We start from the raw sequence: 27,912 nt of genomic DNA on the forward strand, positions 1-27,912 counted from the left end.
ACTGAGCTGCACACGAGCTGGGATGTAAGTGGCTGGAATAGGCAGATTCCCTGCCAAGTGTGGCTGTCCAGACCCAGCTGCAGAGCCGATCTCTACAACAGTGATGGAAAAACGCTCCAGTGGGACTCGGCAGGTTAGGAAGCACAAGGACCAGAGTACCAGAAGGGACAGGTCCCTGGCTCACCCACAGCAGCAGATTCAGAGCTGTCTGTGTGTCAGTTCTGTGTATCTGAGCTGGAGGATCCCACAGACAGTGTGAACCTGGTTCATTCCAGAAATGCTGGTGCTGCTGCCCTGCCAGTCTGGTACTGAAGTGTGTCAGCCATCACTGGTGAGGTGTCTGTTGATAACATGTTCTGTGATTGATGACTGCCTCATCACTGTCCTTAAATGGGCGCAGGAGCCAAGAACAGAGTGCCTGGATAGTGAGCTGGCCCTTGCCATCCAACATGGGGTCACAACAGGATTTAAAGGCACTGCAAAATGAATCTGATCACAGCGTTATGTGGAGGGTGATTTTCCTTGGCTGATTCTGCTCCATATTTGGCAGGACTTGGGTTGTTGAGTTTTTGGTCCCTGTTTCCTCTTACAATGCATGTACTGATAAGAAAGGCAGAACAAATAGAAGAGTTAAAAAGTAAGTTCTTTTCTATCCTTAGATTGTCTAGTTTGCCACAGGGAGTCCCTCTGATGTGCCTGCAGTAGCTGCAGGTTTAACAAGCATCACAAACACGTGTAGGATAGTTCCTGTACACTGCATTGGGCACAGAGACACCCAGGATCCCATAAACAACAATATAAATGTGATGTTGGAACAGAAGGGTTTCTGAAGCCTTAAATGCTCTCTTTAGAAGGCCTGGTATGAGAACCCAGTGTGCTGGACAAGCCACGAGTGCTTTATGTGCCAAATCCAGCAGTGGATGGATGTGTGGTGACAGGATTGGGGCTCGGGTTGGCTGCAGCAGCACAGGAACACATCCAGTCCAGTGCACTGGGCAAACTCCAGTTGACACTGACTCAGGAGTACAAAATACGAAGGTGAATAGAAGTCCAGAGCTCATCGTTTGGGTGCTGATGAGGATCAGGCGTTTGCTGGCTCCTCGAGGGAGGCTTTGAGATGCCGGTCCTGTGGGGGGTGTTGAGATCCTTTGGGACAGAGTCCCCAGGAGAGAGAACTGGGGTCGTGGCCCTGCCAGAACTTGTCTAAAGCAGTCAGTGTCACTGGGAGAACAGAACAGGTCTTAGGAGAAAGACAAAGAATGTAGCTTATGCTGATGTGGAGGTGAGAGGATCTGGTGATGTCTGGGAACAGGTGAGCACTAGGAAGGAAGTCACCTTGCTGGACTCCTGGGGTCAGAGCTAACACAGGGAACAGAAAGCAGTTAGTTGTGAATGGTTGGTTGGTAGAGAAGCCCCTAGCTCTTGGAGCAAGCTCTGTTTGCTGTGCTCACATTGGGTAATACGATTTGGTGTGTGCTGTGCAGCAGGGCTGAGCTGGGTTACCAAGGGAGGTCCTTCTTGTGTGACCAGAGCCCAAAGAACATCTCACTGAAACTGGTAACTGTCACTCAGCGGGGAATCCTCTTAGGTGTGGAAAAATAGGAGTGGTTTGGCCTGTCCTGTGTCAGCCCACATTGTGCCAGTCCAGACTGATTGTGATTGTCCAGGGGGTGACCGGGTGGGACATGGGCCTGAGACCCTGGGACTGGGCACATTCCAGTGTGACAGTAGAGCTTCAAATGGGTGCTGGCTCTGTGCTCCCTGTCCATCTCCATGTTTCTCCCTGGCAGAGACAGCTGCTTAGTTTTGGGGAGTTGTTTGCAGTCTCTGCAGAGGAGGCTGTCCCAAAGGCTTATCTTTCATGGGGGTCCATACTTGTGCTCTGCTCACTGTTCTTGTGGCTACAAGTTATTTCCTCCCCATAGCTCCCCGTAGTTTGTGGAGGTGCTGGCTGCTGGGAGGCTCTGTTGTCTGGGTGGTCACCTCCCTTCCTTCGGCAGCTTGGCTTGATCCTTGTCTGGAGGTGCTTTGGCAGCAGCATTGTCCTGGAACATGGAAGGGTTGCCTGGTAGGTCCATCCTCCCAGAACTCGGAGGTGGTGACCGGTTGCAGTGACCTTGGCATCTCTGGCTGTTCCTCAGGCTGCTGTTCTGAATGAGTTGCTTGTGTCAAATGCTCTAGGTCTGATTGAAGTTGGGCATTTCAGCGGGGAGTTGTTCCCACCTTGTCTTCCCAGTAGGCAGCAGTTGTGGTCTCCAGGTTTGCCCTTGGAGAGTGATGCCCAGCTGCCAACGAAACAGTGCAGGAATGTATCAGGTCGGGGCAGGTGACAAGAGATGAAGGCTGTGAAGACTCACCTTAAGGCACCATTCTGCCCCTTTGGGCACCAAGGGCCTGGAGTTGCAGGTGTTCTCTGGGATTTCATCAGGGATGGGCTTTGGTTTCCTGTATCCTGAGCATTCCTGGTTTTCTTCTAGTGGCACCGGACACAATTAACAACCACGTGAAGACTTGTCGTGAGGAGCAGAAGAACCTGCACTTCTTTGCCCCAGAATATGGAGGTATGCTGTGGCTGTGACTGCAAGCCTGGGGTTTTTTTGGCCTTACTGATACTTCCAAGCTGTCCTGCACCTTGTTCTCAGTTCCAGGCACCTGAAAGATGCCACATTAACAGTTCTGAGCCATTTGCCTGCTGAAATGCTTCAGCTCCTCTGTTCCTTGGTAGCAGAGGAGGGAGAAGCTGCAGGACTGACCTGGTGCAGAGTGGTGCTGCTGCACGCAGAGCTGACTGGTAACAATGCTACTTTTGTGTTACAGAAGTTGCCAATGTCACCACGGCTGTGGACATCTACTCCTTTGGGATGTGTGCGCTGGAGGTAAGTGTTGGACACAGGCTGTGGGGCAGAGATGATGAGTCTGAGGACAGAGATAGCTCTGAAAGGCTGTGGCCATGGGTGGGTTTGCTCGGTGACAAGTGCGTTTTGTTCTCAGAGCCAAGTGCACTTTGCCGTGGAGGGATCCCTTTGGAGGCTCCCCCAAGTGCCTCACTAAGAAGTAAATGGCTCAGCAATTTTCAGTTCTTCCCAAAATTCTTAATGGGTAATGAATTAGTGGGTCTTGGCCAGTCCTGAGATCAGACTCACTGGCTGGAGGGAATAGTCACTGCTGCAAACTGTTCTGTGATGTCTGTGTGTGTGACCAGTGCCCAGGGTGTTTGGAGCTGAGGACAGCTGTAGCCTGTCACTTTTTCTGGGCCAGCCTGTGCCCATCTGATACAGGTTCTGGTTGGAGTTGATGTGAGTCTGACATACCTGGTTGTAGCAGCTTTGTGCTCCCTCTGTCCTTGCAGTCAGTAGGTCCAGGTCCAGGCAATGGGAGTTGTTGTTAGGAGTATTTTCTGAGAAGAATTGTCAGAAAGAGCCAGCACAAGGAGCCCTCTAACTGCTGCATATTTCATTAGTGAAGCAGGAAGACAACTGTGGAAAGACGCAACTTCTAGGAAACCAAACTTAAGCTGAACGCAGAGACATTCTCTGCAATATTTTCCAGTCTTTCCTAGCTGGGAATTAGTGTCTGTGTAGTTGGCTGGAGCCCGTCCTTGATGTGTTGTGTGCTTGCTCTTGTTCTGCGATGCAGAGCCAGAAGGGACACTGTCAGATCCTGGCAGTGAGCCAGTCACTGCTTCATTATGGAATTATCAAACAGAGTAACAGGCCAGTGGATCATGAGGTTCAAAGTGGAGGCACTTTCTGTCCAGGATGTTGCTGGCAGGGTTCCCAGGGTTCCCTGGCAGTCTTGGGGTGCTAGGAGCAAGCTGTTGTAATGAGGCCGCCATTCTCTCTGTCTCCCCAGCTGTGACCTTAAGTACCCCCAAGCAGCTTGGCTGTGGTGATGTCATGCTTGGCAGTGGTCTCCTCGAGCCTGTCTCCCCTGCAGTCCGCCCTTCCCAGTGGAGTCTGATGCTCTGCTCTCTTTGCAGATGGCAGTGCTGGAGATCCAGGGCAACGGGGAGTCATCCTATGTGCCGCAGGAGGCCATCAACAGTGCCATCCAGCTGCTGGAGGACCCCCTGCAGCGGGTGAGCCGGGGGGCTGGTGCCCCGAGCCCCTCTGCTGCCACGGCTCGCTGTCTCACATGGGTTTTGTCCCTAGGAGTTCATCCAGAAGTGTCTAGAGCAGGACCCCGGCAGGCGCCCCACGGCCCGGGAGCTGCTGTTCCACCAGGCGCTGTTCGAGGTGCCATCGCTGAAGCTGTTGGCTGCTCACTGCATCGTCGGGCACCAGCGTGAGTGCAGAGCCCTGGGAGCCACGTCCCCACGCGGGGCAGCGCTCTGCAGGGCTCGGCTGAGCTGTCAGTGCTCCCCCCAGGGAGCTGGGAACACCCATCCCCATCCCCTGCTGTCTGATGCAGCCGTGGGGCTGGGAGGGCCTTGGTGCCTGACCTGCTGCAGGAGCAACAGAGCATAAGACCTCTGCACTTCTCATTGCTTTTCTAAGGCTGGAGAGGAACTGCAATTGCTCTAAGTTACTCTTTTCTTTTTTAAATAGATATGATTCCTGAAAATGCTTTAGAAGAAATGACCAAAAACCTCGACATGAACGCGGTGTTGGCAGAGATCAATCACGAGGACAGGGAAGGAGTCAAGATGATGTGAGTCCCCGTGTTGTGCTCAGGGGAGCAGTGCTGGGGCACTGGTGTGAGCACTGGGACTCTGCCCATCACCTCCCTGTTGGTGTTTCCCCACTGACTGCGTGCCAGTGGAGCTGGAGGTGTCACTGCCTGGGCACACACACTTCTGAGGAGGGTTGTTCCTGGGTGGAAGGAGACCTTGCACCAGTTTCCTGGTTCTGTGCTGCTGAGGTGAATTGTTCCCCAGATGGACAGGCGAAATGAGCACAGGGTAGTTGGAGCAGTCCCCAGCGACACCTGGCTGAGCAGTTTTGGGAGGTGCTCTGACCAATCACAGACCAGCTAGGTGGGAGTCCAGCACTTCAGGGTTCCTCAGTGTTTTCCTAATGGAGCATCTTATTCCACACTATGCACAGGGAAAGGTAGCTGAGGCAGCTGTCAGTGACACACAGCACTACTTACACTGTAGGGGTGGCTCCCTTAGGGAGGGACTGTAATACCTGTGGAGCAGGCAGAGTGCCAAAAAAAGTATCTGCATTTTGGATAACAAAGCCTTGGCTCCTCAAGGGATTAGCTGAAGAAACTAAGATGTGAATACTGTATTCCCAGAGAAGCCGAGGGTGCTTCCAGGGAAGCCCAGAGTTCTGGGGTGCTCAGGCTGCTGAACGAGAGTAACCAAGATGACAAAGAAGAACAGCTCTGTCCATATAAGCTGCTCTCTGGGCCATGGAGACCCTTCCATAAGCTGACGTTCCAGTTGTCACAGTGCTGGGAGATGGTAGTATGAAATTCCCTTTGGAATGTTTTTGATATAGTTTCAAAATGGAGGACAACAAGTGAACAGCCAAAGCTGTGTAAGAGATCCTTACAGGCATGGGATGTCAGTCTCTGCAGGCCTGGCTGGCTGTGGGTGCCAGCCTGGAACTCGCCTTTTGGTAGTGCCATGCCTCGGATGTGCTGGAAAAGGAGAAGAAAGCAGCAATTACCTGAAATGTCAGCACCATTTCTGGATGGCTCATCAGCCTGCCATGCAAACCAAGCTGCTAGAAAAAAATTGTAAATTTTTGTTGAAAACTGCTGCTGTGTTAGAGGATGAGATGATCCCAGCTGCTGGGGGCGTGGGAAGGGCTGGAGAGTGGTCTTGGAGCTGAGGCAGGTGTGCAGCCCATAAAGCACTTGGGGACATCCTGTCAGGCTTCCAGCAGTTTTGCAGTCCTTACCTCATCTCTGGAATGCTTCAGAGCAGCCTAAGACAGGCATGTGGCTGTTCCAAGTGTTTGCTGCAACCAGGGACCTGGTATGGCAGGTATTTGTGAAACAGCTCCCCAGGAACATTGTGCCGCCCTCCAAATAACTGCACTGCACAGTTCTGAGGGCTGTGAGACTGGCTCTTCCATAACTGCTGCCTCAGCTCCTGTAGATAGTTTTGTCCTTAAGGGAAGGTAAGAGCTTGTCACGCCTCTGTCCACACCCGTGCTGCCTGTGGACACGTCCTGACATGGGGGTTTGAAACTGCATCCCAAGAGACCCGAGTGGATGGTACTGTGAGACAATTTCTCATCTCAGGACATTTTGCTTTCCAGCTTCTCACAGTCTCCAGCACTGGAGCTAGACAAGTTCCTGGAGGATGTGAGGTAAGGGAGATTTTTTTAAAGGACACCTTCCGTTTTGTGTGAGACGAGAAAAAATTTGGAGCGGTATAACCTGAGATGCTGCTCCTTCCTTGTAGGAATGGGATCTATCCCCTCACAGCTTTTGGGATGCCACGACCCCAGCAGCCCCAGCAGGTCGTGGTGAAATCTCCCATTGCTCCCCCGTCGGTGAAAACCCCCACTCCAGAGCCCGCTGAGGTGGAGACCCGCAAGGTAAATGCTGGGGGCTCTTCCCCACAGCCCCTCTGCCAGGCAGGGCCCTGGGCAGCTGCCCACGGGCTCTGTGCCTCTCTTGCAGGTGGTGCTGATGCAGTGCAACATCGAGTCCGTGGAGGAGGGCGTGAAGCACCACGTATGTTGCTACATCTGCCTGAGCTTGAGCTGGGGGAGGCCGGGGCAGCTGTGCAGGGCTCATGGCTCTGATGTGCTGCTGCTGCTGCCTGGGGTAACCCTGCAGTGCTGCAGCTGCCAGGACCCAGAGCCTGACCCAGGCCTGTGCACCTGGGCCCACCCCCAGGTCCCGGCTTCCAGCACAGGACAGTGCTGCCAGCTGCAGTTTGGGACGGAACTGGCTGTGGCTGTTGTTTTAGATCCGCGTGGGGCTCTGGAGGGGTGGTTCCCGTCCCAGGGGGTATTTCTAGGGCTGCTTTGGGGTTGCCGTGGCAGCCTGCAAGACTGCAGTCCCTCATGAGAATTTCTTTGCCCTGCAGCTGACACTGCTGCTGAAACTGGAAGACAAGTTGAATCGACACTTGAGCTGTGACCTGCAGCCCAGTAAGTACCTTCTTTAGCCCAGTAAGTGGTGAGGTGACCTGGGGCCAGCAGCACGCTTGGACCGAGGACTGACACCTTCCCTTGCTTTGCAGATGACAACATCCAGGAGCTGGCAGCTGAACTGGTCCAGCTTGGGTTCATCAGCGAGGTAAGCAGGGGCTCAGGTAGGGCTCTAGGCCTGTGCTCCTTTGTCAGAGTTCAATGGTTTCTGCCACATCAGCCCTGTTTGGGAGGAGGAGGCAGGAGGAATAAGCCAGGTCCCTGCCCTGGGGGCCTTCAGCCATACTCTCAGCTTTGAGTGGATGGGGCTTACCCCTCACTATCCTCATTCTCCCCAGGCTGACCAGAGCAGACTCACCTGTTTACTTGAAGAGGCGTTTAGCAAGTTCTACTACACTCGGAATGGGGCCCTGACGGCCGTGACTGTGTCATCTTAGCCCCAGGGCTCCTGGGCAGCCAGCGTGGCCTCGCTGCCTGCGGCCCATCTGTGTCTGCCCACCACTGTCGGGCATCCACAAGCCCCCAGCTGCAGTGCTTGGAAGCTCATCCTGCATGTGCCGTGGCTGGGCTCATCGACAGTCCTCCCTGCCCGCCTCGTAAAGGGGACTTTGCGCATCAGTATTATTTCCAGCCCTGTTTTTGTTGGGATTTGCCAGGTTGTGCTGCGGAGCTGACACCTGGCTTGGGGTGTTCTGCAGCCCCACTCATGTGCATGGAGTTTGTTCTGTTTGAATTGTTCAAAGTGTCTTTTGCACAGCACAGAAATGGGTTTTTTCTTTTTTTTTTTTTTTCTTTTTTTTTTTTTTTCTTTTATTTTTTTTCCTTTTTTTTTTCTTTTTTTTTTTTTTTTTAATTTAAAGGTAAGCAGGGGTGAGCCCCTAAGCCCTGCACTCCCGGTCACTCCCCCCCTCTTCCCGCGCCACGGGCCCAGGGGTGGCCGAGCTCGTCCCCCCTCCCCGCCCGGCGCTTCGCTCCCGCCGCCGGCTGCACTTTGTTTACTGGTTCGCACCCGCCGGGCCGCGGCGTGTGCTGGCTCCGGGCTGCGGCCCCGCGGCCCCCGCCCCTCCCGCCGCCCCCCGGGGCCCGGTGCCGTCCCGGCGCGCGGCGGGGCCGAGCCGCGGCTCCTGCATCTCATTTCTATCATTTCCTATTTTTAATAAACTGTTTTGTAAATACGCGAGTGCCGCCTGTGTCGGGGCGGGGCGGGGCGGGGCGGGGGGCCGGGCCGAGGCCGCCCGGCCCTTCCCCGGGGCGGTGCGCGGGCGGCGGCGGCGGCGGCGGCCATGGCCGGGGGGCGGCGGGGGCCCGGGGCGCTGGCGGAGCCGCGGCGGCTGATGCGCTCGGGGCTGGGGCTGATCGTGCTGGGCCACGGCAGCCTGGTGCTGGGCGCCATCGTGCACGGCTCGGTGCTGCGGCACGTGGCGGGCGCCCGCCGCGCCGTCACCCCCGAGTACGCGGTGGCCAACGTGGTGTCGGTGTGCTCGGGGCTGCTGGTGAGCGCGGCCGGGGACGGGCCGGGGGGCGGCGGGCCCGGCCCTGCCCGGGCCGTGCTGAGCGCGGGTCTCCCCGCAGAGCATCGCCGCGGGCATCGTCGCCATCCTGGTGTCGCACAACCTGTCCCGGGCGGTCCTGGTGAGTGCGGGGCCGCGGCGCGGAGCGGGCGGGGGGGGCTCGGCGCGGGCCTGCCCCGCCGGCAGCCGCTCCCGTGGACCTTGGCCCCGCGGGCTCCTTCCGCGTCCGCGGCGGCTGCAGGTGCCGCCTGTGCCCGGCCCGGCCCCGCCGGCTGCTCCGGGAGGGTGGGAGCGCTTCAGTGGGCGAAGCTGCGGCCGGGTCGGGGGTCCCGAGTGGGCCCGCGGGGTGGGCGGACGCGGGGCGCCGGGCCGGGCTGCGGCCGAGCCTCCGTGTGGCCTGTGAGGGGTCGTTCTCCGCGGAGCCCCAGAGAAGGGGCGCCCGGCGGTGCCGAGCTCACAGGGGTGAAGGATGCGACAGGTGCGAGAGCCCCATCCGAGGGCAAGGCTGAGCCGTCCTGGAAGGGGCAGGAGGCGGCGTGTGCCCCCTCGGGGCAGCAGTTCCGCAGGGATGTAGGTGCCCGGCCCGAGTTTTCCCCGCGCTCGTGCCAGCCCCGCTCTTGCCGCCTGCAGCACTGGACCATGCTGAGCGTCTCTCTGCTGAACTGCCTCCTGTCCACCGCCTGCAGCGTGGGGCTGGCGCTGGCCTTCGCCCTCACGGTGCACAGCCGGGGCACGCACCTGGTCAGGGGCTGCAACAGCTCCGCGCTGCCGGTGGACGCCCGCGCGGCCATTGCGACCAACGACTGTCCCTTCAACACCACGCGCATCTACGTGAGTCTGCGGGGCCGCTGCACGCCCCCACTCCGCCCTTCGGCCTCTTTCTCTCTCTCTGCTTCCTCTTGTCTTTTTCACTCTCCTTCCTGCTTCCCTTCTCTCTCTCTCTCCCCCTTCTTTCCCCTGCTGCCCTCGCAGTCTCTGGTGAGCGTTTTCAGTCGGCTCTGGTGCAGTGTCCACGTTCCCCTGACCCCGTGCTCTGCAGGACACAGCCCTGGCGCTCTGGTTCCCCTCCCTGCTGCTGGCAGCCGCCGAAGCCGTGCTCTCGGGCAGGTGCTGTTTGGTGGCTCTGGTCTTCCGGGGCATCGGGCCTTGTGCCCGCCGCTATGGCAGAGAGCAGGTACGCCCCTGGAGCCGGACACCTCTCCCTGGGTCTCCCCCAGACTGCTGCCCTTGTGCTGCGTCTGGGAGGTGCTGGGTTCTGCTGGGAACAGCGAGGCTGTGCATTAGTAGGGGGGGATGCTGAGTGGGAACCCCTTCTAGCCAGCCTAAGTGCAGAGCAGCACCTCTTCACGGGGAGTTGCAGAGGGACTTCTTCATCCCCCTGGGAGCCAGGCCTGTTCCTTTTCTGTGAGAACACTGCCCATCACATGTCCTTGCCCTTCTTGTCTTTCTTTTTCTCAAGCTGGCCAGGCCAAGTACAGCACTGGAGAAGCCACGCCGTGAGAGGCAGCAGCTCCTGGCAGGACTTGCAGAGTCTCCTGCGTAGCTGGAGGGGTGAGAGCGCCTTGTGGGCCGTGCTTGGGATGGGGGGAGCAGGCTCTGCCATCAGGAGGGCGCATCCCCACACCAGCCCCCCAAAACACCTCTTCCCAAGGACACGGGCAGAGGAGTCAGTGTGATGCTGGGCCCTGCAGCACAGCCTGGCACTGGCTCCTGCTCCTTGGCTCCCAGGTGGTGCTGCAGGCGTGCTGTGATCCAGCAAGGTCGGGGCAAGGTGCTCTCACACCTTCTGCAGGGTCGGTGTGTGTCAGGGGGGCTGCAGGGCTGAGGGGTGTGCCTTGCCCCCTCCCCTCAGCTCCCCCAGCCCACCTGGGACAGACCCTGCAGGTCAGCAGCGACTGTGGGCCCAGGTGCTCTCCCATCCTCTCCTCCAGCTGCCGAAGGCTCCCTTGGTTCCTGTCAGCAGTGATGGGGGTGGGCAGAGGGGCTGGGGCCCAAGTCCTGGTGCCATTGCAGGCACGGCAGCTGGCTGTGCCTGTGCTCAGACACGTCAGGGAACGGAAGGGGAAGAATCCCTGTCGCGTGGATCTCTGGTTTTCTTGAATAAATAAACTTTTCCTTTCTACAATGGCTGTTCTGAGTGGCTCTGCCAGGTGAGTGCTGGCTGGGAGCAAGGCCTGCCAGGGGAAGGAAGGTGCAGCTACTCTGAGCCCATCTCTGTGTTTACCACAAGCTCCCCAGGCACAGGGATGCTGACAGAGCCGTGGCCTCAGTGTGAAAGTCACCCATGGACGTGGGGGTTGAGGCACATGTGCAGGGTTTACAGCCCTGTGCCCAGCAGCTGCAGGTGTTCTGGGCTCAGCATCCCCTGGACACAGGAGCACTGCAGGGCTGAGATAACACGTTTTATTGGATGTGGAAGGTGCTGAGGAACAGGCCTGAGAGCTGCCACAGTCCTCCTCACTGGAATGAGAAGCTGGTGCTTGGGAGTCCCCCACACCACCGTCGCAGGAATTCGATCACGTCCTGGCCCGCAGGGCTGTGGGATGTCTGCAAGAAAGAGACAGGCCTTGGCACTGGGAGGGGGCACCCCGAGGGCTGGCAGGACTGGGTCTGTCAATTCCCACCACGAATAAACTGCCCCGGGACAATGACTCACCCAGAAGGATGCTGCATTGTCAGCATGAGGGGCTGAACCCCACCCACGGCCTGTCTCCCTGCCTGTGGGGTTCTGGCTCACCTTGACAGCCATCACAAATTTGTACCACACATCCTTCTTCACTTCTCGGCCTGGCCTCAACTCAATCTTGTTTCTTAGCACTGGGTACCCTGGGCACAAAGTGACACATTCAGAACAAGCTGAGCCCCACAGCGGGCCCCCTCTTGGTGCACTCCTTCCCTGTGCTGGAGTGGGGCTGCCCCAACAGAACACTGTGCTGGGGGGAATCGTGCTGCCTTGGTCCCTAGGAAACCAAAACGAAGAAGGGGTGTCCAAAGTGGTGGGATCAAAGGAGGATTAAGGCTGAACTGCCCTTAGGCAATGACACCCAAGTGAACAGGTCCAATGATGGCACCCAGCTTCTGACTTTACGACCCTTTTTAAGTCCTGCACTGCGGAACAGGGCCAGGTGCTGCCCATTCTCATCTGTCCATGCTGGCCAGCCAGGAGCCCCTAAGCAGAGCTGTGCCAGCCTGAGCCATCACTGAACCACGGAGTGGCAGAGGTCAGAACTGCTCGGGGGTCTGTATGGTTCAACTCCCTGCTCAGGCAGGGCCACCCCAGCCCAGGGCTGTGTCCAGACAGCTTTTGACCGTCCCTAAGGATGGGAATCTCACAACTGTGCAACCTGTTCCAGTGCTCACTCACCCCCAGAGTAAAGAAGAGACTGTCTCCTCCAGCAGAGCTTGGGGAACAGTCCACTCCTCTTACAGCAGAGCCCAGACCTCCTCCCAGATCTCCCCTGCAGCATGTCCCCACTCCCTGCCTGCACTGTGTCCCCTCCTGTGTGAGTGGCTGGCCTGGAGCTCACCTGTCAGCAGGCAGGGCAGGGAGCGCACCCCCGAACCTGCGGCCACCAGAGAGGCCTCGTAGGTGTCGCGCTCGTCCTGCGGCAGCACCTGCTCCAGCCGCTGGTCCATGGACATGGTCAGCACCCAGTCCCTCACCTCCTCCCGCTGCTCCTCCTGCGGGAAAGGGACAGTGCAAGGCTGGAGCTGTGATGCTGCTGCCCGGCTGCAGCCCCACAGCAGCAGGGAGCACACGGGAGAGCGGGACACGGGCGTGCAACGTGTGCACACAACACACGTGGGCATGGGGCACAATGGTGGTGGTGTGTATGGTGGGGAGCATGAGAATGTGTGTGTTTGTACACAGGTGTGTGCACGTGTGTTTACACAGGTGTGTGCACAGGTCTGTGCACGTGTGTGTGTGCTTGCAGTGGGGGAACAGGCAGGAGGTGGCAGTTCTGGGTCCATTTCCATCCCCTCTGCAATCCCAGCCTCACCCCAATCCCTGTTCACAGGGCCCTGGAGCAGCATCACTGCTCACAGGAGCTGAAGAAGACAGGTGACACTCACAGGCACGTGCTGATGGGCTGGAAGTGGCACTTCACAGGGAATGTCTGTCCTCTGAAAATCAGAATGGTCCAGGGAATCCAGGTTCCCTTCTTCAATGGCCTGGGAAAGAAGGGGTAGAGCACTGGGCAATGCCAGTCAAAGAGCTCACAGGACAGTTCATGGTGAGGATGTCCCTGCCTATTGGTGCTGTGGTGACCCTCCTGTGATGCAGGACCACACTCTGCAGTCTCTGACACTGCCATATTCAGGCAGCCTCAAAGAAGGGAAAGATGCAATTGGGTGCTTTTGTTTTCCCCCAGCTGCTGCTGACAGCACTTGGGAGTCTGGCACAGTGAGGTCTGTCAGCCCCCTTGGACTTGGTGTTCCTGAGGGCCAACCTGCTGGTCAAGGAAGGGACTGAGGGGACTCTCGAGTCTTGCAGAACAGTGGCCAGAGCACTGGGTCATGGCCTCCACCTGCCAAGTAGTTTTTCTTCTCTTGGAACAACTTGAGTGAGGTCACCCTGAAAGCTGCAATGGCATCTGCAGCCATGAGGATTTCAGGCCTCAGCTGTCAGATCAATGTGCTCTTTGCTGCGATGCGCACGGTGGCATTGCCACCCCCAGGGTGACTTGGCCAGGGCTGTGCAGGTGCCCTGCTCCCACAGGCAGGGTGAGGGTGCCCACTGCTCTCCAGGCACACACCGAGCGGGGTATGGGGGCTCTCTCCATCAGCACAAGCTCCAGTGCCATGCAGGAGCCCCAGGAGTGCCCTGGCCAGGCTGGGGTCTGTGGTGGCCCCAGAGCCCACTGCCATTTCAGAGAGACAGCCCTCCCCCCAGACTCACATCTGAGAGGTCCAGGAAGCGGTTCAGGAAGACAAATGCCATGTTCTCCCAGCTGACTGCCTGGAATGGAGAGGAACCCTGAGTCAGACTGGGGAGCTCATCCTCACAGCCACTTCTCCCAGAGCCATGGCTGGGAAGGATGTGGCTCTGTTTGTGCCACAGTGTCCTGCCTGCAGCCTGCAGCCCAGGAAATGGACAAGGAGATTGCACATTCCAGCTCGCCATCCCCAAAGACTGAATCCCTTGGACAACAGCTCACTGCCACAGGCTGTCCCACAGAATGGAGCCAGGCATTATGAGCAGGCTGGATGGGGCTTGGAGCAGCCTGGTCTAGTTGAAGGTGTCCTTGCCCTCGGCAGGGAATGGAACAAGATGAGCTTTAAGCTCCCTTGCCACATAAACCATTCCATTATTCTACCATCGCACAGCTAGGTGCAGGCAGTGAGGACATGCAGCTGTCCTTGCCATGTGTCACAGCTCCCAGGCAGCCTGTCAGACTCAGGGGATGCAGAGCAGAGCTGAGCAGTCTCCCATCCACACTGACAGAGCCATAACATGGCCTCTGTCCAGCCCTGATGGGTCTGTAGGTCCCATCGGCTCACTGGCTGAGGTCTGCCCAGCCTCCAGAGCAGAGTCCCGCAGCCGAGGGAGGATTTGGGAAGGTAAAGCTGAGAATCCCTGAGCCCAGGGTGTCCTGCTCTGGTCCAGTGGCAGGAGTCTCTTACCCTGGCAGCTGTCCCAGCCTCGTAGAAAGCCTTGTCTGCAGGGAGCAGGTCCGTGTGGCGCAGCAGGGAAATGGACAGCTGGGCAGCCATGGTGTCCTGGGGACACAGAGGACACCAAAGCCACGATTCAGCAAAGGAAAAACAGGTTGGAAGGGATCTCATGAGATCACCCCAGACTCACAGCAAGGACTCTGCACCCATACATGCCCCACAAGTAAAAAAGGTCGAAAATTTCAGTCCAGACCCTGAGCTGCCTCACTGAAGAACACACGGGAATATCATCTGAGGGTGAAATTCTCCTGCTTTTTAAGCCTTGCTGTTTTTCACTAGAAGCCACACCCAAACATCCCCCATCAAAGTCACAGAACAGGTGAGGTTGGAAGACATTACTGGCAGTTCCCAAATCCTGCCCCTAGCCCCAGTCAAAGCAGAGGCAGCTACATGCCTGGTTCAGGAACATGCCTGGTCAGGTTTTGACCATCTCAAGGAATGGAGACTCTCCAACCTCTCCAACAAACCTATTCCAGCCAGTGTCTCAATAAATTTTTTCTTGTATGCAATTATGGAAGAATTTTGCAGCAGGGGTGAGGAATTGAAGGGTAATTTCACTCTTCTGCTGCCAGATACCCATCGTCACACAGGAACTGTCAAGGCCACCCCTTCCTCATGGCCCCAAATACACTGCCCAGCACCTCAACATCCCACAGCTGTGGAGATCTGTACAGGTTTCCAAGACATCACACTTGGCTCTTGCTGTCTGACATGTTTCTGGACCCCCAACATCTACACACACAGCCATGGGCAAGTCCCAGTCTTCTCTGTGGCTTTCACTGGGGTCCTTTTCCTTTTCCCAGCCTTCCCCATCACAACTCCAGTCCCACATCCATCCAGAGCTCCAGAACAATTCCACAGTCCCACATGGATCAAGATTTCAGCTTGGAGGCCAAGAACAAATCCAGTGCACACAAGACTCCAGAATAGTCACAGGGCCTTGTGATGCCTCCACACAGGTCCACGAGCTCCCAAAGCCCCCCAGAGAGGCCCAGCACACAGGACCAGGACCTGCTGAAGCCCTGGGCAGATGATCTGCTCTGAAGACCACACGTGAAGCCCAGCAGCTCTTGGAGCCCAGGAGAGCAGAGAGGAAGCCACCCCCCTCCAGGGAAGACCAGATGTTTTGTGACCCATAATTTTCCGCTGGCACCTCTGCTCTCACAAGTCATGCCAAGCACATGGATCAGCTCCTGCCCTGGTTCACAGCTCAGCCACAGTGGCTGGGGCAGTACCCACCCTAAACAGAAAAGACCACCTACAGTTCCACCTGCCAGTGTGGGCTCCTGGATTATTGCAGTCGCATTCTCATGGATCCATGATTTGTGAACGATAAGCTCTGAATAGCCCTGATCCCCAGGGGCGTCCCCACCCCGAGAGGTGACTGGCAGAGGAACTCCAGAGCCTCACCAGCTGCTTCAGGCCCTGCATGGCAGAGCGGGTGGCGCAGTAGTGGGAGATGAGCAGCATCCTCTCAAACTCCTCCTGTGCCGCGGTGTTTGCCTCGCTGGACTTCACTAAGTTTTCACACTGAGAAGAGAAAACGAGAGGAACTGAGACCAGGAGAGCACGAGGGCACTTTTCATCCACAGGAGACAGGGAAGTCAGGAGAGAGAAGGATCTGAAATATCCAGACACCTCTGGGACTGAACAAGGGCTGGGCCTTGGGTGCTCTGGGTCCAAAAGCATGCCGAAGGAAGGAGGCTGCGGGAGCCAGGGAGAGTCACCAGTGCTGCAACAACAGCCAGCACTGGAAGCAGGGGTGAGTCTGGATGGACAGAGGGAGGATTTTTTGATTTTGCTTATGCTCTAAGTAGGTATTTGTGGGACAGAAACAGAGATAAGGCAATCATGGGCTCTGGCTAAGGTGTTCTGGACAGGAATGAGGAGCAGAAGGCTCTAAGCATCCATGGGGAGATGGGGAGGACTCATATTTGCCAGGCTCAGTAGCTCTGTGCTCTCCCCATGCAAGCTGCTAAATATGGGTGCAGGATGAGATGAGGATGTCACAACAGCTCCCATGTCGCAGTGACACGTGGAGCTCTGCAAGGGCCAATGTCAGACCCACTCCTAGGATCTGGCCTGGAGCACCGGGTCTCCTTCTCTGCCTTCTCTTGCTCGGCCACATCCACTTCACAAGATCCTGTTTTCCTGCTCTCCAGCTCTTTGCCCTTAGCTTCTGTTCTAAAAACACTGCCCATGTCACCTGGGCAGAGAGAGACTGGTTCTTCTTCCTGCTCAGCCAAGAGCCCCATGGCCACACCTACCAGAGTGAGGAGCATGTCCCTGAGGTCGGCCCAGCTGGAGTACGCCTCAGCACAGTTCATGCCAGACGCGTTCACCATCTCCACAAAGAGACGCTTATAAATGTTGAAATTCTGCAACAAGGAGAGAAGTGTGCAAGGAGACAGATGGGGAGTCAGCAGACTCTAGAGCTCTCCTGCTGCCGAGCACAGGCCAAGAAAATGGTTCCCAGAGTGGCAGCGCTGCAGGTCGTTGGCTGGACAGGGTGCTGGGGAACAGGCAGGGAAACAGGAAAGGATGGAAGGATGCTTCCTGCAGCCAGTGCTCTCGGAGAGGCAAATGGTTCTTTTGTTCTGAACCTGGTGCTCAAGCTGCTCCAAACAAACACAAACTCAACTCCCCCCGTCCCTTCCCGTGGAGAATACGCTGGGAGATTTCCTCCAGCCCTCTGGAAGAGTCCACTGCAGGGCTGGACATGCAGAACACGAGGCAACCCCAGTTCATGCAGCAGATCCCAGCACCCTTGGGATGCTGTGCTGCCCTCGTTACCTGTGGGCTGGCAGGAGCTCCGTGGTGGACGTACAGGCGCAGGGCTTTGTCCCAGCTGCCCTCACAGATCAGGTGTGTTGCATACAGAGCAACGTACTTGTGCAGGACTTTATAGCCCTGGAGGAGACACACAGAAAGCAGCAGCATGAGACTCATGAACTGAAGGCTTGCCACTCGGTGGGGATGGATTGAGCCGTGTGTGCGCAGCCCCACACACCTGGGTCCCAAGGGTGACACAGGTAATCAGAGCCAGGCTGCCCTAAGCTCACCTGGGTTTTGATTTGGGCCCCACTGACACCTTTATCTTGGCTAGCTGATCCTCCAAACACGCAAATACAGCTGTTTTCCAGCTGTTCACCACTTGCCAATGGAATACTGCCAAACACCTGAAGGATGCAGCACCTCACAGCTCCAGGACTGCAGACCTTCTCAGAGTGCTGCTCACACCTGTGCTGACCCCACAGACACCGCTGAGGACTGCTATTGGCCTCACAGAAATTCAAGTGAGGAAAGAACTGCTTCACACATGCATAAATATAGTAACGAGAGGAAGAAAATGGCATAAAATGTGCAATCCTGTTACCAACTGAGCAATGGGAGCAGGTCTATTATGCAGAAAAAGGACCAGCAGATGTCCAGGACTCGAACATCCAGATGGGGTGCTGGTGAAGCACCATGTTCAGTACAGCTTGGGATAAAATTAAATTTGGTATGTGACCTGTTTTGATAAATGTCCCGTTTTTGCCGTATAATCACTGTAGAGCAGCTGAGTCAAAGCGATTATATTCTGCACTGGTTACTGAAATGGGTCATGCTAACGCTCTCTCAGAGGCACGAGCAGACACCAAGATCTTAGTGTGGCCCTGTGGTGCCCAACAAACTGACTGACTCTTTCCCATTAAATGGAGTGCGCAGTTATTCTCTGTGGCTCCTGATAAGCAGAATATCAATAGGGGAGCCTCCCAAGAGAGCAGGGACTACAGCAGAGACCATCTGTACCACAGAGAAACCCACGTCTAAGAAACATCAAGTTCACTCTAGTAGAAGCCAAACTTAGGTTATTGGAACCAAAGTTATAAAACCACAGCCCCAGACATTCCCAGTGCTTTTCCAAGGCTCCAGTGCTGGCTTGAGTGACAAGCTGTGATGACCCCACTAACTGCAGACACTGTTGCCAAGGCTGCCCCGTTACTCAGTCTGAACCAATACCTCACTCCAAAGAACTACCTGCCCGTGGTTACCTCCATTATCAACAACCATTTAACCAATAACTGTTCAATAACCAATCACCAATCAATAACCACTGAATACAAACCACCCCTCAAAGTACATCCTGGTAATCGAGAGCTGTCTTCTCCTGTTACTACTGCCTTGAAAGACCACTGTAAAGCAGTTTCATTTTGCTTTTCTCCATTTTATTACTCTGCTGAGGTAATTTTGTTAGTTTCAGGTCAGTAAAACTGAAAAAATGTCAAATTTGCTTTCCTGACTAGGATGTCTCATTCTGACTGACACCACCGCTCTCAAGAACATAGAAGGCTTTCTTCTACGGATCCCTGTCTCCATGGTACCAATTACTTCCAGCCCAAACAACTCATTTAGCTTCTTCCAATGCTCCACTAATCACAAAGTTTAAACACAATATGCTCCAAGGTTCCAGCACTTCCCCACTCAGCCTGACTGGCCACGATGGGGACAGTGGTGTGGTGCCTCCTGAGCCCCTGCAGTGGCTCTGCACGCTGCCCACCCACTCCAGGGTTCCAGGACCCCCGGCCTGTCCCTCAGGGCTCACACAAACACTCACCTGCTTAGCTGCGACCTCCAGGCACTTTTCCCACTGCTCCTGCTTTGCATAGATATCCAGAGCTGCCATGACATCAATTCCCACCAGCTGAGGATGGAAACAGCCATAAATTCACTGTGCAGGCCATGCTCCCTACTCATACCCATGCAGGCATCAGGTCACCCGTGTCTTCTTTCCCCAGACACAGAGTCTCTTCCCCTCTACGGCATTAAATCACAGAGCCTGTGTGACCCATCTGCCACTGAGAGGGACCTGGTCAGGCTGAAGATGTTGGCCCACATGAACCTTACGAAGGTCAACAAGGCCAAGTGACAGGTGCTGCACCTGGGTCAGAGCAACTCCATGCACAGATGCAGCCTGGGTGGAGAATGGATGGAGAGCAGCCCACAGGAGAAGGACTTGGCGGTGTTGGTGGACAACAAATTGGACATGACCTAGCAATGTGTGCTTGGAGCAACCCAGTCTAGTGCAAGGTGTCCCTGACCAAAGCAGGAGGTGGAATGAGATGAGCCTGAGATAAGCTTTAGGGTCCTTTCCCTCCCAAACCCTTCTATCATTCTGTGGTCTGGCATGCAGTAGCCGTGGCTCACAGGCACATACAGACTTCTCCCTCATGCTCATAGTCAGGCAAAAGGCCCATGAGAAAGGCCCCAAGGACCTGCACAGGTCCTGACATCACTCCCTAGCCTGCCCAAATACATACCGAATCCACCTTTCCTTGTTTTTTTAAATACTCCTTGTAACGCTGGTCCACGTATTCCTCTGACCTGTGGGGAGAAAGAATCCCAAAAGGCAGCAAGACTCATGTCTTGCATCGGTGCAGAGGCTGGATTCAACCTTGGAACCAGCTGACTTCCAGCTGTGCCAGGTCTTGCTGGCAGCCTGCTGGTGCACAGATGGATGGGGAAGGAAAGGGTCTAAGCAGCTCTTCACAATATAATACGTGAGGAGAACAATGGATCACAGGACTTCCAGAAGGAAGTGCATGCACAGAATTATGGCAAAGGAAAGGGAGATAGGGGAAGGGGTGAAACAAAAGGGGATAACAATTTCAGAAACACTTCTGTGGGATGTGTGGCGATAGAAAAGTGTCAGAATGTTGAATGGCTGGGGAAGGGTAGCTGTGGAGAATGTGCCCTGCCGAGCCTGGGAAGGCCACTGTGGGGAGAATCCAGGAAACTCAGGGGCAACAGGACAGTACAAGACAGGACAAGGGCTCAGCTGGGGATGGGACAGGGAACAAGAAGGGTATAGTTTGCAAAGTTCAGGTCACACCTGGGGTCAAATTCCTTGGCCATGTGCTTGGCCTTGCTCCACTCCTCCCCTTCAATGAAGGCATCGATAGCTTCTCGGATGAGATCCACGTTTAGGTAGAGCTCAGCTGCCTGCAGGGCCAGAGACAGTTCCATGGGAGACAAAACTCCAAGGGTTCCCTGTATCCCAGGCTGAAGCTGGTGCTGGACCACCACAGACACAACAGAAAGTTTCTTCCCAAAATGTAAGCCTCTCCTCTGCTTCCTGCCTCCTCCCAAGGCCTGGCTCTCTCACACTATTCCAGGACTTGATTCATTCCCCTCTTTCATCCACCTTGAAGATTCTGCATGGCCTACCTCTGGGTAAGGCCATCCATTCACCCACCACCCCAGGATGTGACCCGACCTCCTTCCCTTGGTTAGAGCTCTCCCTTCCAATGTCACTGCTTCTCCAGCAGTCTGGGGGCAGGGGCCAGACCTCACCGTGCTGTATTTCTTCATGGCCACCAGCTGAGGGGCCACAGTCCGTGTCACTTCCATGCTCTGTGACTGGTCCAAGAATTTCACAGCCAACTCAGCAGCCTGTGAAGAGAAATTGTCAGCGGCTCAATTGATTAAAAAGGTGGGAGAGTAGGATGAATATGGGAAGTGCTCAGTCCCAGCTAGAAGACTGACAGTTGGAAACACTCGAATGATGGAGGAAGGGAGAAATTGCAGGTCATTTTGACAAGTCAGAGGAGCAAAGCCCAGCTACACACAGCAGAAGATCAGACAAGGACATTGTTGTTGAAGTTGGTACAAGGGACAAGGGTGGGAGTGACAAGTGTGAGCAAGAATGCAGCACAAAGGCTGGTGGCGCGGAGCACAAGAAGGAGCTCCTCTAGCAAGGGCCGAGTCATGAAGGGCAGCTCCTCAGTGCAAGCAGCCATGGGCACACAGACAGGGGCCTGCCACAGGCAGTGGTGCCAGAGCAGGGGAGGCAGCACCCTGCAGGATAAGCACAGCCTGTCACGGCTCAAGAGAACAGCTATGAAGGCTTCCAGCCCTGCAGCCACTGTAGCCTGCAGCTCTCCTGTGCCCTGCAGTGACAGGGATCTCTGACGTGAACTCAGGTTGTGGAAGAGCTTCTGCTGGAGTCCTAGAAACTTAGAATTGTGGGGTTTTAGGGTATAGTAATACATATGAGTCAAGATGGAGGATTTGGGGTGTTGTCTTTGTCCTTCACTCTCTTCCTTCTTCTTCATGGGTTTAGGTGGTTTTCTGTAACTGGGTGAAAAAGGTCTGCACTGCAGGCCTTGGGTTGTCATTACTGGGCCAGAAACATACATAATATAGGTGTCACCTTGGCACTGGGGAATTATCACTTAAAAGACCTTGGAAAGAGTTAGAAGCTCTCCATTTTACCTTGTTTCCCTAGCTTGCTAGTTAAGCTCATGGCTTGTGAGCCTGTAAATACTGTAAATAGATAAGATATAACAAACATTCCAAGTCTGAACTCGAGCTTGGCATTTCCCATGTATTATTCACCCTGACCTTGGCAGAGGAAGAACAGAAGCCAAAACTGTGCAAGCTTCCAGGCAGAAGAGCAGGTGAAGGGAATCACAGCCCCAGCCCTTTTACCTTCAGTAAGCACTTCTCCACCAGGACGCTGTTGCTGGGATCGCGCACCTTCAGGTAGCAGTCCACTGCCCTGGAGTATTCCCCAGACTGCTCCCACTCCCGGGCCTGCTCCAGCAGCCCTTCAGTTCCACTGCAGGGAGGGATGCAGGCTGTGAGCAGGACTGGCACGCTGCCAGAGATCCTGCAGACAGTGCGCAGGGTGTGGGCAGGGAGGTGCACACTACAGGTAAGCAGGGACCTCAGACAGAGCGGAGCATGTGACAGAGAACATGGAACGGTGCTGAGGAGAGAACTGACCAAAGACCCTGGGGAGACACCATGGCAGCACAGGAGACCATGGAGATGTGGGGGGCAAGATGCCATCTGGGAGATGGTGGATGGCAGAAATAAGCCTCCCAGAGCAAAAAGGAAGGATGATAGGAAACCTATGCAGTAAGAAGTCCGGAGTCCTCAAGAAGGAAACAAGTGGATGTCAGGGATTCCCATCAGGCTGTCTCTGTAAGGCATCAGCAAAATGGCCATGGGGAAGAGCTTGTGGGCTATTTCCTGCAGCCTGACCACAGCACTCCTTACCTGGAGCCCTTCTTGCCAGCCTCTCTGCCACACTCCTCCTGGAGCTCTCCCAGTCGACTGGGCATGTATTCCTTGCAGATCCGCAGGGCCTCGCTCCACATGCCGGCCTCCTGCACAGGCACAATGGGGAGAAGTTTTCACCAGTTCACCCCACACTCCTGCCATCACACAACACATCTATCCCCTCGTGCCATCTTGCCAGAGAGCCGACTAGAAGAAACAACCACAGTAGCACCACCCAATTCTTTCCTCCCCCAAAACGGCACCTCTGTCTATCCACTTGTCCGAACCACCTCAGGGGAACATGCTCATCCATTCCAGCTGCCTCAGTGGAATGGGCACTAAAGCCTCCAAAGGCACCCACTTGTGCTGCCCCAAGGACCATCCACATTCTGGCAGGATACATCTCCAGAACTGAGAGAGCGTGAAGCTATGATGTGAAATCCACTGGTTCAGTCTTCAGGCCAGAATTAAGTTCCTCTAGAAACCCTGAGTAAATGGTTTCTCTCTGGCTACTAAAGCTGACAGGGGGAGCCGGGAAGGGAATTTCACTCCTTCATCCAAACTGGGTTCTTGCCCAGTGAGGAAGGCAATGATGCTGCTACACACTGCACTCACCTTGTAGTACTTGATGGCCAGCTCAGGTCTCTGTGCTCGCAGGAGGAAGGCCTCTGCCTTCTGGAACTCCCTCTGCTCAAAGGCAAACTGTGCCTGTCCCACGAGCACGTCAGCCACGCTGTCTGGGTCATGAGCCTCAGCCACACGCTGCGCAGCATCCCAGTTCTGGTTATGCACAAACCTGGCAGGATGGGATGTAACAGGGACAGCAGATGTAACGACAAGGATGACAAGGAGCAGCCCAGGGCTGGAGAGGTGACCAGGCTGCTGTTGCATGGCAAGGATGTGGAGGACACATACATCAGTACAGCTTCCTTGGGCTTCCCAGCTTTAATGAATTCTCCTTCAGCCTCTTCAAATTTGCCCTAGAGGAGAAGAAGTGATTTGTTTGCAAAAGACTGCTCTGGCATCATCACATGACCTCCTCTACTTACCAGAAGGCAGGGAGGATTTCTGAAACAAAGGCGTGTGGGGCTTGGCACTGTCACCATGGAGCCCTTTGGATATGCAGTGACTGCAGCCAGAACTGCCACTGCTGCAGCAGCCCAGCGACAACAGCTCAGTTACCTGAAGGACTAGAGAACTTGCACCTGTTCCAGGGGGAAAATTACCTCATCTTCTAGGAACATGGCATACTTCAAGTGGATGTCTGGCATCTTCTGCTTCATGGAGAGGCGGGCCAGCTCAAAAGCAAATTCAAAGACCCTGCAATGAAAGAGAGAAGAACTCTGTGCTGTGAGAGTATGCCTTCTTCTAGAACAAGACATCAAGTAGAGCACAGGACACTGGGAGAGGAGAGAGGGGAATACAGGGGGTCCCAAGTGGATTAGCACTGCCCGTTCCTCCTGTTCCTGACCAGGAGCTTTTAGAGTTCCCACCAAGGAAATTCAGCTCCTTCACACCTGCTGTTAGAAGCCAAGGCAGGAGCCAAGAGATGTGGGAGCCTCGGGAAGAGCAGTAATGCATGGCCATACAGGCAGACACCCGGCCAGCTGCAGAGCAGCAGGCAGTTACTTGTGCTGACACGAGCAGTACTTCCTCCCATGCTCAGAGGCTCTCACAAGCCTACCCTGCAGAGGATAAGGGACAAATTGCATTTGCCTGCCCAGCTCAGAGGTGGCACTGGCAGACTGACACAAAAGATGAGGGATGTGTCAAGGACGTGGAAGGCCTGTGTGAAGCATGGTGGGGTGGGAAGACATCATTTTCTGGACCTGCAGCAGCCATGTGCACACAGTTATCTTGGCCCACACGTTTTTTTCCTGGTTAGGCAGAGGGGAGGGAAGTGCTGGGCAGAGGCACCTGCGTACCCACTGTCCGTGGCATGGTCAATGGCCATCTCCAGAAGCCCGAATTTGCTGAGGAGTTTCACAGCTGCCTCTCCACCCAGGCTCTTCGCCCACAGATAGGCCACATGCTTATGGGAGTTTGCACCTCCGTGGGCCTTGGCCACCTGTCCAAAGAAAAGGAAGTAGAAGAACCCAGTGCATCTGTTCCACCTTCAGCAGACTGAGCCCCTCTCATGTGCTGCCTGCTGGCACGAGGGAGCACCAAAACCATCTGTTCCCTCCTGAGGAACCCTTCTGCAACCACCACTGTACTGGTGAGTGGGAGAGTAAGACAAAGGCGTGTATGTGCTGCAGGACAGCTGCTGCCTCAGCACAGCCCACATCGCTGTTTGGAGAGCAGAAGTGACCCCAGCGCTCCATGGCCACACTGAGGAGAGCAGTGCTGGGGGGCTGTGGCCAGAGAAACACCTCTGAGGTACAACAGGATGCAGTGATCAAGGGCAGAGCAGTGCCTGGAGGAAGGCAGCAAGGCAGAAAGGCCAAGCTCAAATCGTGCTTTTGGATTACAATGCTGCAGACTGAGAGCCCCACAGGCCTCCAGGGCTGGGGCAGTTCTGAGGCTGGTTGATGTACAGGAAATGTTCTGGTCTTGCAGTGAACAGAGACAAAGCAGTTCCCACAAGGATCCCACAGCCAGAACCCAGCCCCTGCACAGGTGGGGGGCTGTGAATGAATTTTACCCTGTATGCTTCTTCCCACATGTCATTCACTCTGTACATGTTCACTGTGGTCTTCCAGTCTTTGGCTTCCAGGTAGTGGTACTCAGCCTCCTGCAAGCGCCCCTCTGCCTCCAGTTCCTGCAGTGAGAGGCAAGGAGATAGTGACACTCGTGGTGGTGCATTCCCCCGTCCTCCTTTCCAGGCTGCAGAGTGTGATCTGAGAAATGCTTGTTAAGCCTTGGCCTTGGGAACAGCACCTGGGCTCAGCTCTTCCTGAGCTTATCACAAACACTGTCTTGCTCTCAGGAACTGCTGCTGTCTAGTGAGCTTCTGTTTTCCTTATGACCAGCCTTGGAAAATATTCCTCTTGCTTGAATGGCACAAAATTCCTGTTCCCACACTTTCAGAGAAAATGCCAACCCAAACTCTGGCTGGGATGAACCATTGTTATGACTGAAGCCCGCCCTCTTGTGACCCTCTAAACAGCGGTCCAAACTGAGACCCTTTTGAGCTCTCCTGGGACCACAGTGGGGTGTGAGCAGCAATCTCCCTCTGGGGGAGGGACACCTCTCAGAGCCAGCAAACCCTCAGGATTGCTGTTCTTGGAGGATCAGTAAAACACGACCACTCCTCCAGGCCCGATCCTTCACCCACTGGGAGACGCAAAGGCCTCCAAAGTCAGGATTTCACTGACCTCTGGGGGTATTTTTCTCAGGTACCTTGCTTGCCCTGACTGTTTCTGTCTGGGTGCATAAAGATGCACATATGCTCTAGCAAACCTGGGAGCAATGTGCCTTTCTTAGATGTTTAAGTATCTTGGATATTCTTAGATGTTTAAGTATCTCGGATATCTGTAAGTTAGGCCTGTAAAGTAAGGTTAAGTTATAAACTTACTTAAATGCTGCTAAGTGCTGTTCTTTTGCTGAGTTGTTAAACATAAGTTATAAGCTAAGTGTTGCTAAGTGTTACTCTTCTGCTGAGTTGCTAAGGATAACTTCAAAGTTATTAGTTAGGCTAAATGCTGTTAAGTGTTATTCCTCTGTTAGCTCGTTAAGGTTAAGCTATAAATTAAGTTAGGCGTAAGTTAAATGTTTTCCTGTGTTGAATTGTTCGGCTTGAGGTATAAATTAAGTTAAAGTACTCCTACGTTTAAGTGCTGTTAAGCTTTTAGGCTGTGTTCTTTTTTATCCTTGCCCACACTTTTTGTCTCACACATCCTCCCCTCTGCCCCCACCCAGTTCTCAGTTAATTTCTGTTTTGATTGCCTGGATTTTGTTTGGTTTTGTTGTTGCTTGTTTTCCCTTGTTGTGTCTTAGCTGACCTGTAATTAGTAGAGTGAATCTTGACAACAAACTTGTTGTGCTTTGATGCTTAATATTAAGCCTGACTTTTGCTCATACCCTTGCCACTGATTTTTTAAGCAATCTCAAACACTGGTTTGTGACAACAATCTTGCCCCTGCTTGGTCTAACTGGTCCCCTGCCATGAGATGCACTCACCTTGCCCAGGTGCAGGTGAGTGTCTCCAAGTAAGTCCTTGTGGTACTTGGCTACTAGGCAAACCATCTCATCATACATCTTACACTTCTTGTACATGGTGATGGCCAGATCGGGTTCATTCACAGTGATGTACAGCCTGGGAACACGAGCACACCCAAATGCTCAGCCACGGATTTCAGACCTGCCCCTGAAATCTCTCTGAATCCTGAAATATCAGCTTTAGTTCTCCATGTTGGAGAAAGTTCCTCTGACCATTCCAAACCACAGTCCCAAATTCTCCTCCTAACCCAGGAAAGGGCTTCTCCTCACTACAGCAAAATTTTCAGGGCTGTCTTGGACTGATACCAGTACTGGAAGAAACTCACCTCTCCGCTTCTTTGTACTTGCCCTGTCTCTCCATCTCCTGGGCCTGGGTTATGTACAGCACAGTCACCTCCTCCTGGCTCATGCACTTGAGCGCCAGCTGCCAAAAGGAACACACAGGGGAGAAATGAACAGCAATTTCTGAGACATGACAGCGAAGGAGAAGGGGAAAACACATTTCCTTCCCATCTGACAAACAGGTATCCGTGCTATATGCTCTGCAAAGAATCGGCAGTCACCTGTTGCTGTCACAAAGCACACAGAACCAGCTCTGGGGGAGGGCCATTTGTGCCAGAGGTGCACCCACATGGGGCTGTGAGAGAGAGGTGGCCATGGGCAGAATAGGAATGTTGGGAACAGATTTCTTGCTGGCTACAGGATGTGCCTGCACTGTATTTGGGAAGAATACTGGTTGATCAGGCATTGGTGCACAAGGCACTACCACCTCCTGATGGAAGACACATCTCACCAAGTGGGGTGAGGTTTACAGAAGCTTTGCCTCTGACTCTACCTTGTGAGCCTGTTCCCAGAGCCCAGCCTGTGTGTACATGTCGATGGCATCCTTGGTCTGGCCTCCTTTGATGTACAGCTCCTCTGCAACCTGCCAGGAAAAGACCACACTCAGTGCATCCAAGGGACACGCAGAGCAGTGGTGACTGTGGTCTGTGGCCTCACCTGATACTCCTGTAAAGATGCATAATGCTGGGCAATCTTGAGGTAATACTTGGCTGCAGCCTGTTTGTCCTGCAAGTCCAAAATGTAGATGGCCTTCTTCCACTGGCGGGCTCCCAAAGCTGCCTCAATGGCCTTAACTGAGCACCTGGCACCAAACCCATCAGTCTTTACAGCCAGGCAGCAGGCAACTCCTCTGGCTACACTGTGCCAGGGAGACTAGAGTGCTCTGCTGCTTGATTCAGTTCCCTGAGTTAGAGCAGCATAAAGCAGCTGAGTAACGGGCAGTGCTAAGGGGGATGAAAGAACTGGGACAGCAGGGAAGAGCAATCAGCACCCTGAGACCTTGGGAGAGATGTGGGAAGGCACCAATGGCTGGTGCACACAAGCAAGAGGGGCAGTGCTAAGCAGGGTAGTGGGGGGTCACTCAGACAAACCCCCTGCTGACAGAGGCAAAGGTATCAGCT

The 27,912-nt window shown here is 54.8% G+C and overlaps 3 protein-coding genes across 5 annotated transcripts in view; 2 read left to right on the top strand and 1 right to left on the bottom strand.

Annotated features, from left to right (window-relative positions):
- Window positions 1-8,228, top strand: part of NRBP1 (nuclear receptor binding protein 1) — a 32,873-nt gene extending 24,645 nt beyond the window's left edge. The window contains exons 8-18 of the mRNA XM_066180256.1: window positions 2,478-2,561; window positions 2,818-2,876; window positions 3,980-4,078; window positions 4,152-4,284; window positions 4,548-4,650; window positions 6,213-6,263; window positions 6,359-6,494; window positions 6,580-6,633; window positions 6,992-7,055; window positions 7,148-7,203; window positions 7,394-8,228. Of these exons, the coding sequence (XP_066036353.1) occupies window positions 2,478-2,561; window positions 2,818-2,876; window positions 3,980-4,078; window positions 4,152-4,284; window positions 4,548-4,650; window positions 6,213-6,263; window positions 6,359-6,494; window positions 6,580-6,633; window positions 6,992-7,055; window positions 7,148-7,203; window positions 7,394-7,492 (938 nt within the window). The 3' untranslated portion in view covers window positions 7,493-8,228. The remainder of the gene's footprint in view (window positions 1-2,477; window positions 2,562-2,817; window positions 2,877-3,979; window positions 4,079-4,151; window positions 4,285-4,547; window positions 4,651-6,212; window positions 6,264-6,358; window positions 6,495-6,579; window positions 6,634-6,991; window positions 7,056-7,147; window positions 7,204-7,393) is intronic.
- A 102-nt stretch (window positions 8,229-8,330) lies between these two features.
- On the top strand, window positions 8,331-10,720 carry KRTCAP3 (keratinocyte associated protein 3). 2 transcript variants are annotated; one of them, XM_066180261.1, is made up of 6 exons: window positions 8,331-8,548; window positions 8,628-8,687; window positions 9,197-9,397; window positions 9,606-9,740; window positions 10,026-10,117; window positions 10,295-10,719. In XM_066180261.1, the coding sequence occupies exons 1-5, from the start codon at window positions 8,339-8,341 to the stop codon at window positions 10,107-10,109; spliced, it is 690 nt and encodes a 229-aa protein (XP_066036358.1). In that variant the 5' UTR covers window positions 8,331-8,338; the 3' UTR covers window positions 10,110-10,117; window positions 10,295-10,719. The 2 variants fall into 2 exon arrangements, with proteins under 2 accessions (XP_066036358.1, XP_066036356.1); XM_066180259.1 differs by having other exon boundaries at window positions 10,026-10,720.
- Window positions 10,721-10,955: 235 nt separating this feature from the next.
- The window catches only part of IFT172 (intraflagellar transport 172), a 37,642-nt gene continuing 20,685 nt past the window's right edge, over window positions 10,956-27,912 (bottom strand). For both annotated transcript variants that reach the window (XM_066180258.1, XM_066180257.1), the window contains exons 25-48: window positions 27,449-27,593; window positions 27,285-27,374; window positions 26,776-26,873; window positions 26,411-26,546; window positions 24,933-25,049; window positions 24,214-24,356; window positions 23,515-23,608; window positions 23,204-23,268; window positions 22,904-23,084; window positions 22,286-22,395; window positions 21,713-21,842; window positions 20,576-20,674; window positions 20,115-20,224; window positions 19,543-19,606; window positions 18,840-18,926; window positions 17,036-17,152; window positions 16,510-16,620; window positions 15,653-15,772; window positions 14,192-14,287; window positions 13,467-13,526; window positions 12,641-12,739; window positions 12,094-12,247; window positions 11,304-11,392; window positions 10,956-11,113 (exon numbers count right to left, since the gene is read on the bottom strand). In XM_066180258.1, the coding sequence (XP_066036355.1) occupies window positions 11,024-11,113; window positions 11,304-11,392; window positions 12,094-12,247; window positions 12,641-12,739; window positions 13,467-13,526; window positions 14,192-14,287; window positions 15,653-15,772; window positions 16,510-16,620; window positions 17,036-17,152; window positions 18,840-18,926; window positions 19,543-19,606; window positions 20,115-20,224; window positions 20,576-20,674; window positions 21,713-21,842; window positions 22,286-22,395; window positions 22,904-23,084; window positions 23,204-23,268; window positions 23,515-23,608; window positions 24,214-24,356; window positions 24,933-25,049; window positions 26,411-26,546; window positions 26,776-26,873; window positions 27,285-27,374; window positions 27,449-27,593 (2,605 nt within the window). In that variant the 3' untranslated portion in view covers window positions 10,956-11,023. The remainder of the gene's footprint in view (window positions 11,114-11,303; window positions 11,393-12,093; window positions 12,248-12,640; window positions 12,740-13,466; window positions 13,527-14,191; window positions 14,288-15,652; window positions 15,773-16,509; window positions 16,621-17,035; window positions 17,153-18,839; window positions 18,927-19,542; window positions 19,607-20,114; window positions 20,225-20,575; window positions 20,675-21,712; window positions 21,843-22,285; window positions 22,396-22,903; window positions 23,085-23,203; window positions 23,269-23,514; window positions 23,609-24,213; window positions 24,357-24,932; window positions 25,050-26,410; window positions 26,547-26,775; window positions 26,874-27,284; window positions 27,375-27,448; window positions 27,594-27,912) is intronic.

The sequence above is a fragment of the Chamaea fasciata genome, unplaced genomic scaffold (genome assembly GCF_029207755.1).
Source record: "Chamaea fasciata isolate MVZ Bird 193981 ecotype frontalis unplaced genomic scaffold, bChaFas1.0.hap1 SCAF_3, whole genome shotgun sequence".
In the NCBI taxonomy this organism is placed as follows: domain Eukaryota; kingdom Metazoa; phylum Chordata; class Aves; order Passeriformes; family Sylviidae; genus Chamaea; species Chamaea fasciata.

Bases quoted from the DNA above. Each gene is read 5' to 3' on its own strand.
- KRTCAP3 (XM_066180259.1), top strand. From the start codon at position 8,339: ATGGCCGGGGGGCGGCGGGGGCCCGGGGCGCTGGCGGAGCCGCGGCGG. The intron at 8,549-8,627 runs GTGAGCGCGGCC...GTCTCCCCGCAG, and splicing joins CGGTGTGCTCGGGGCTGCTG to AGCATCGCCGCGGGCATCGT. The intron at 9,398-9,605 runs GTGAGTCTGCGG...CGTGCTCTGCAG, and splicing joins TCAACACCACGCGCATCTAC to GACACAGCCCTGGCGCTCTG.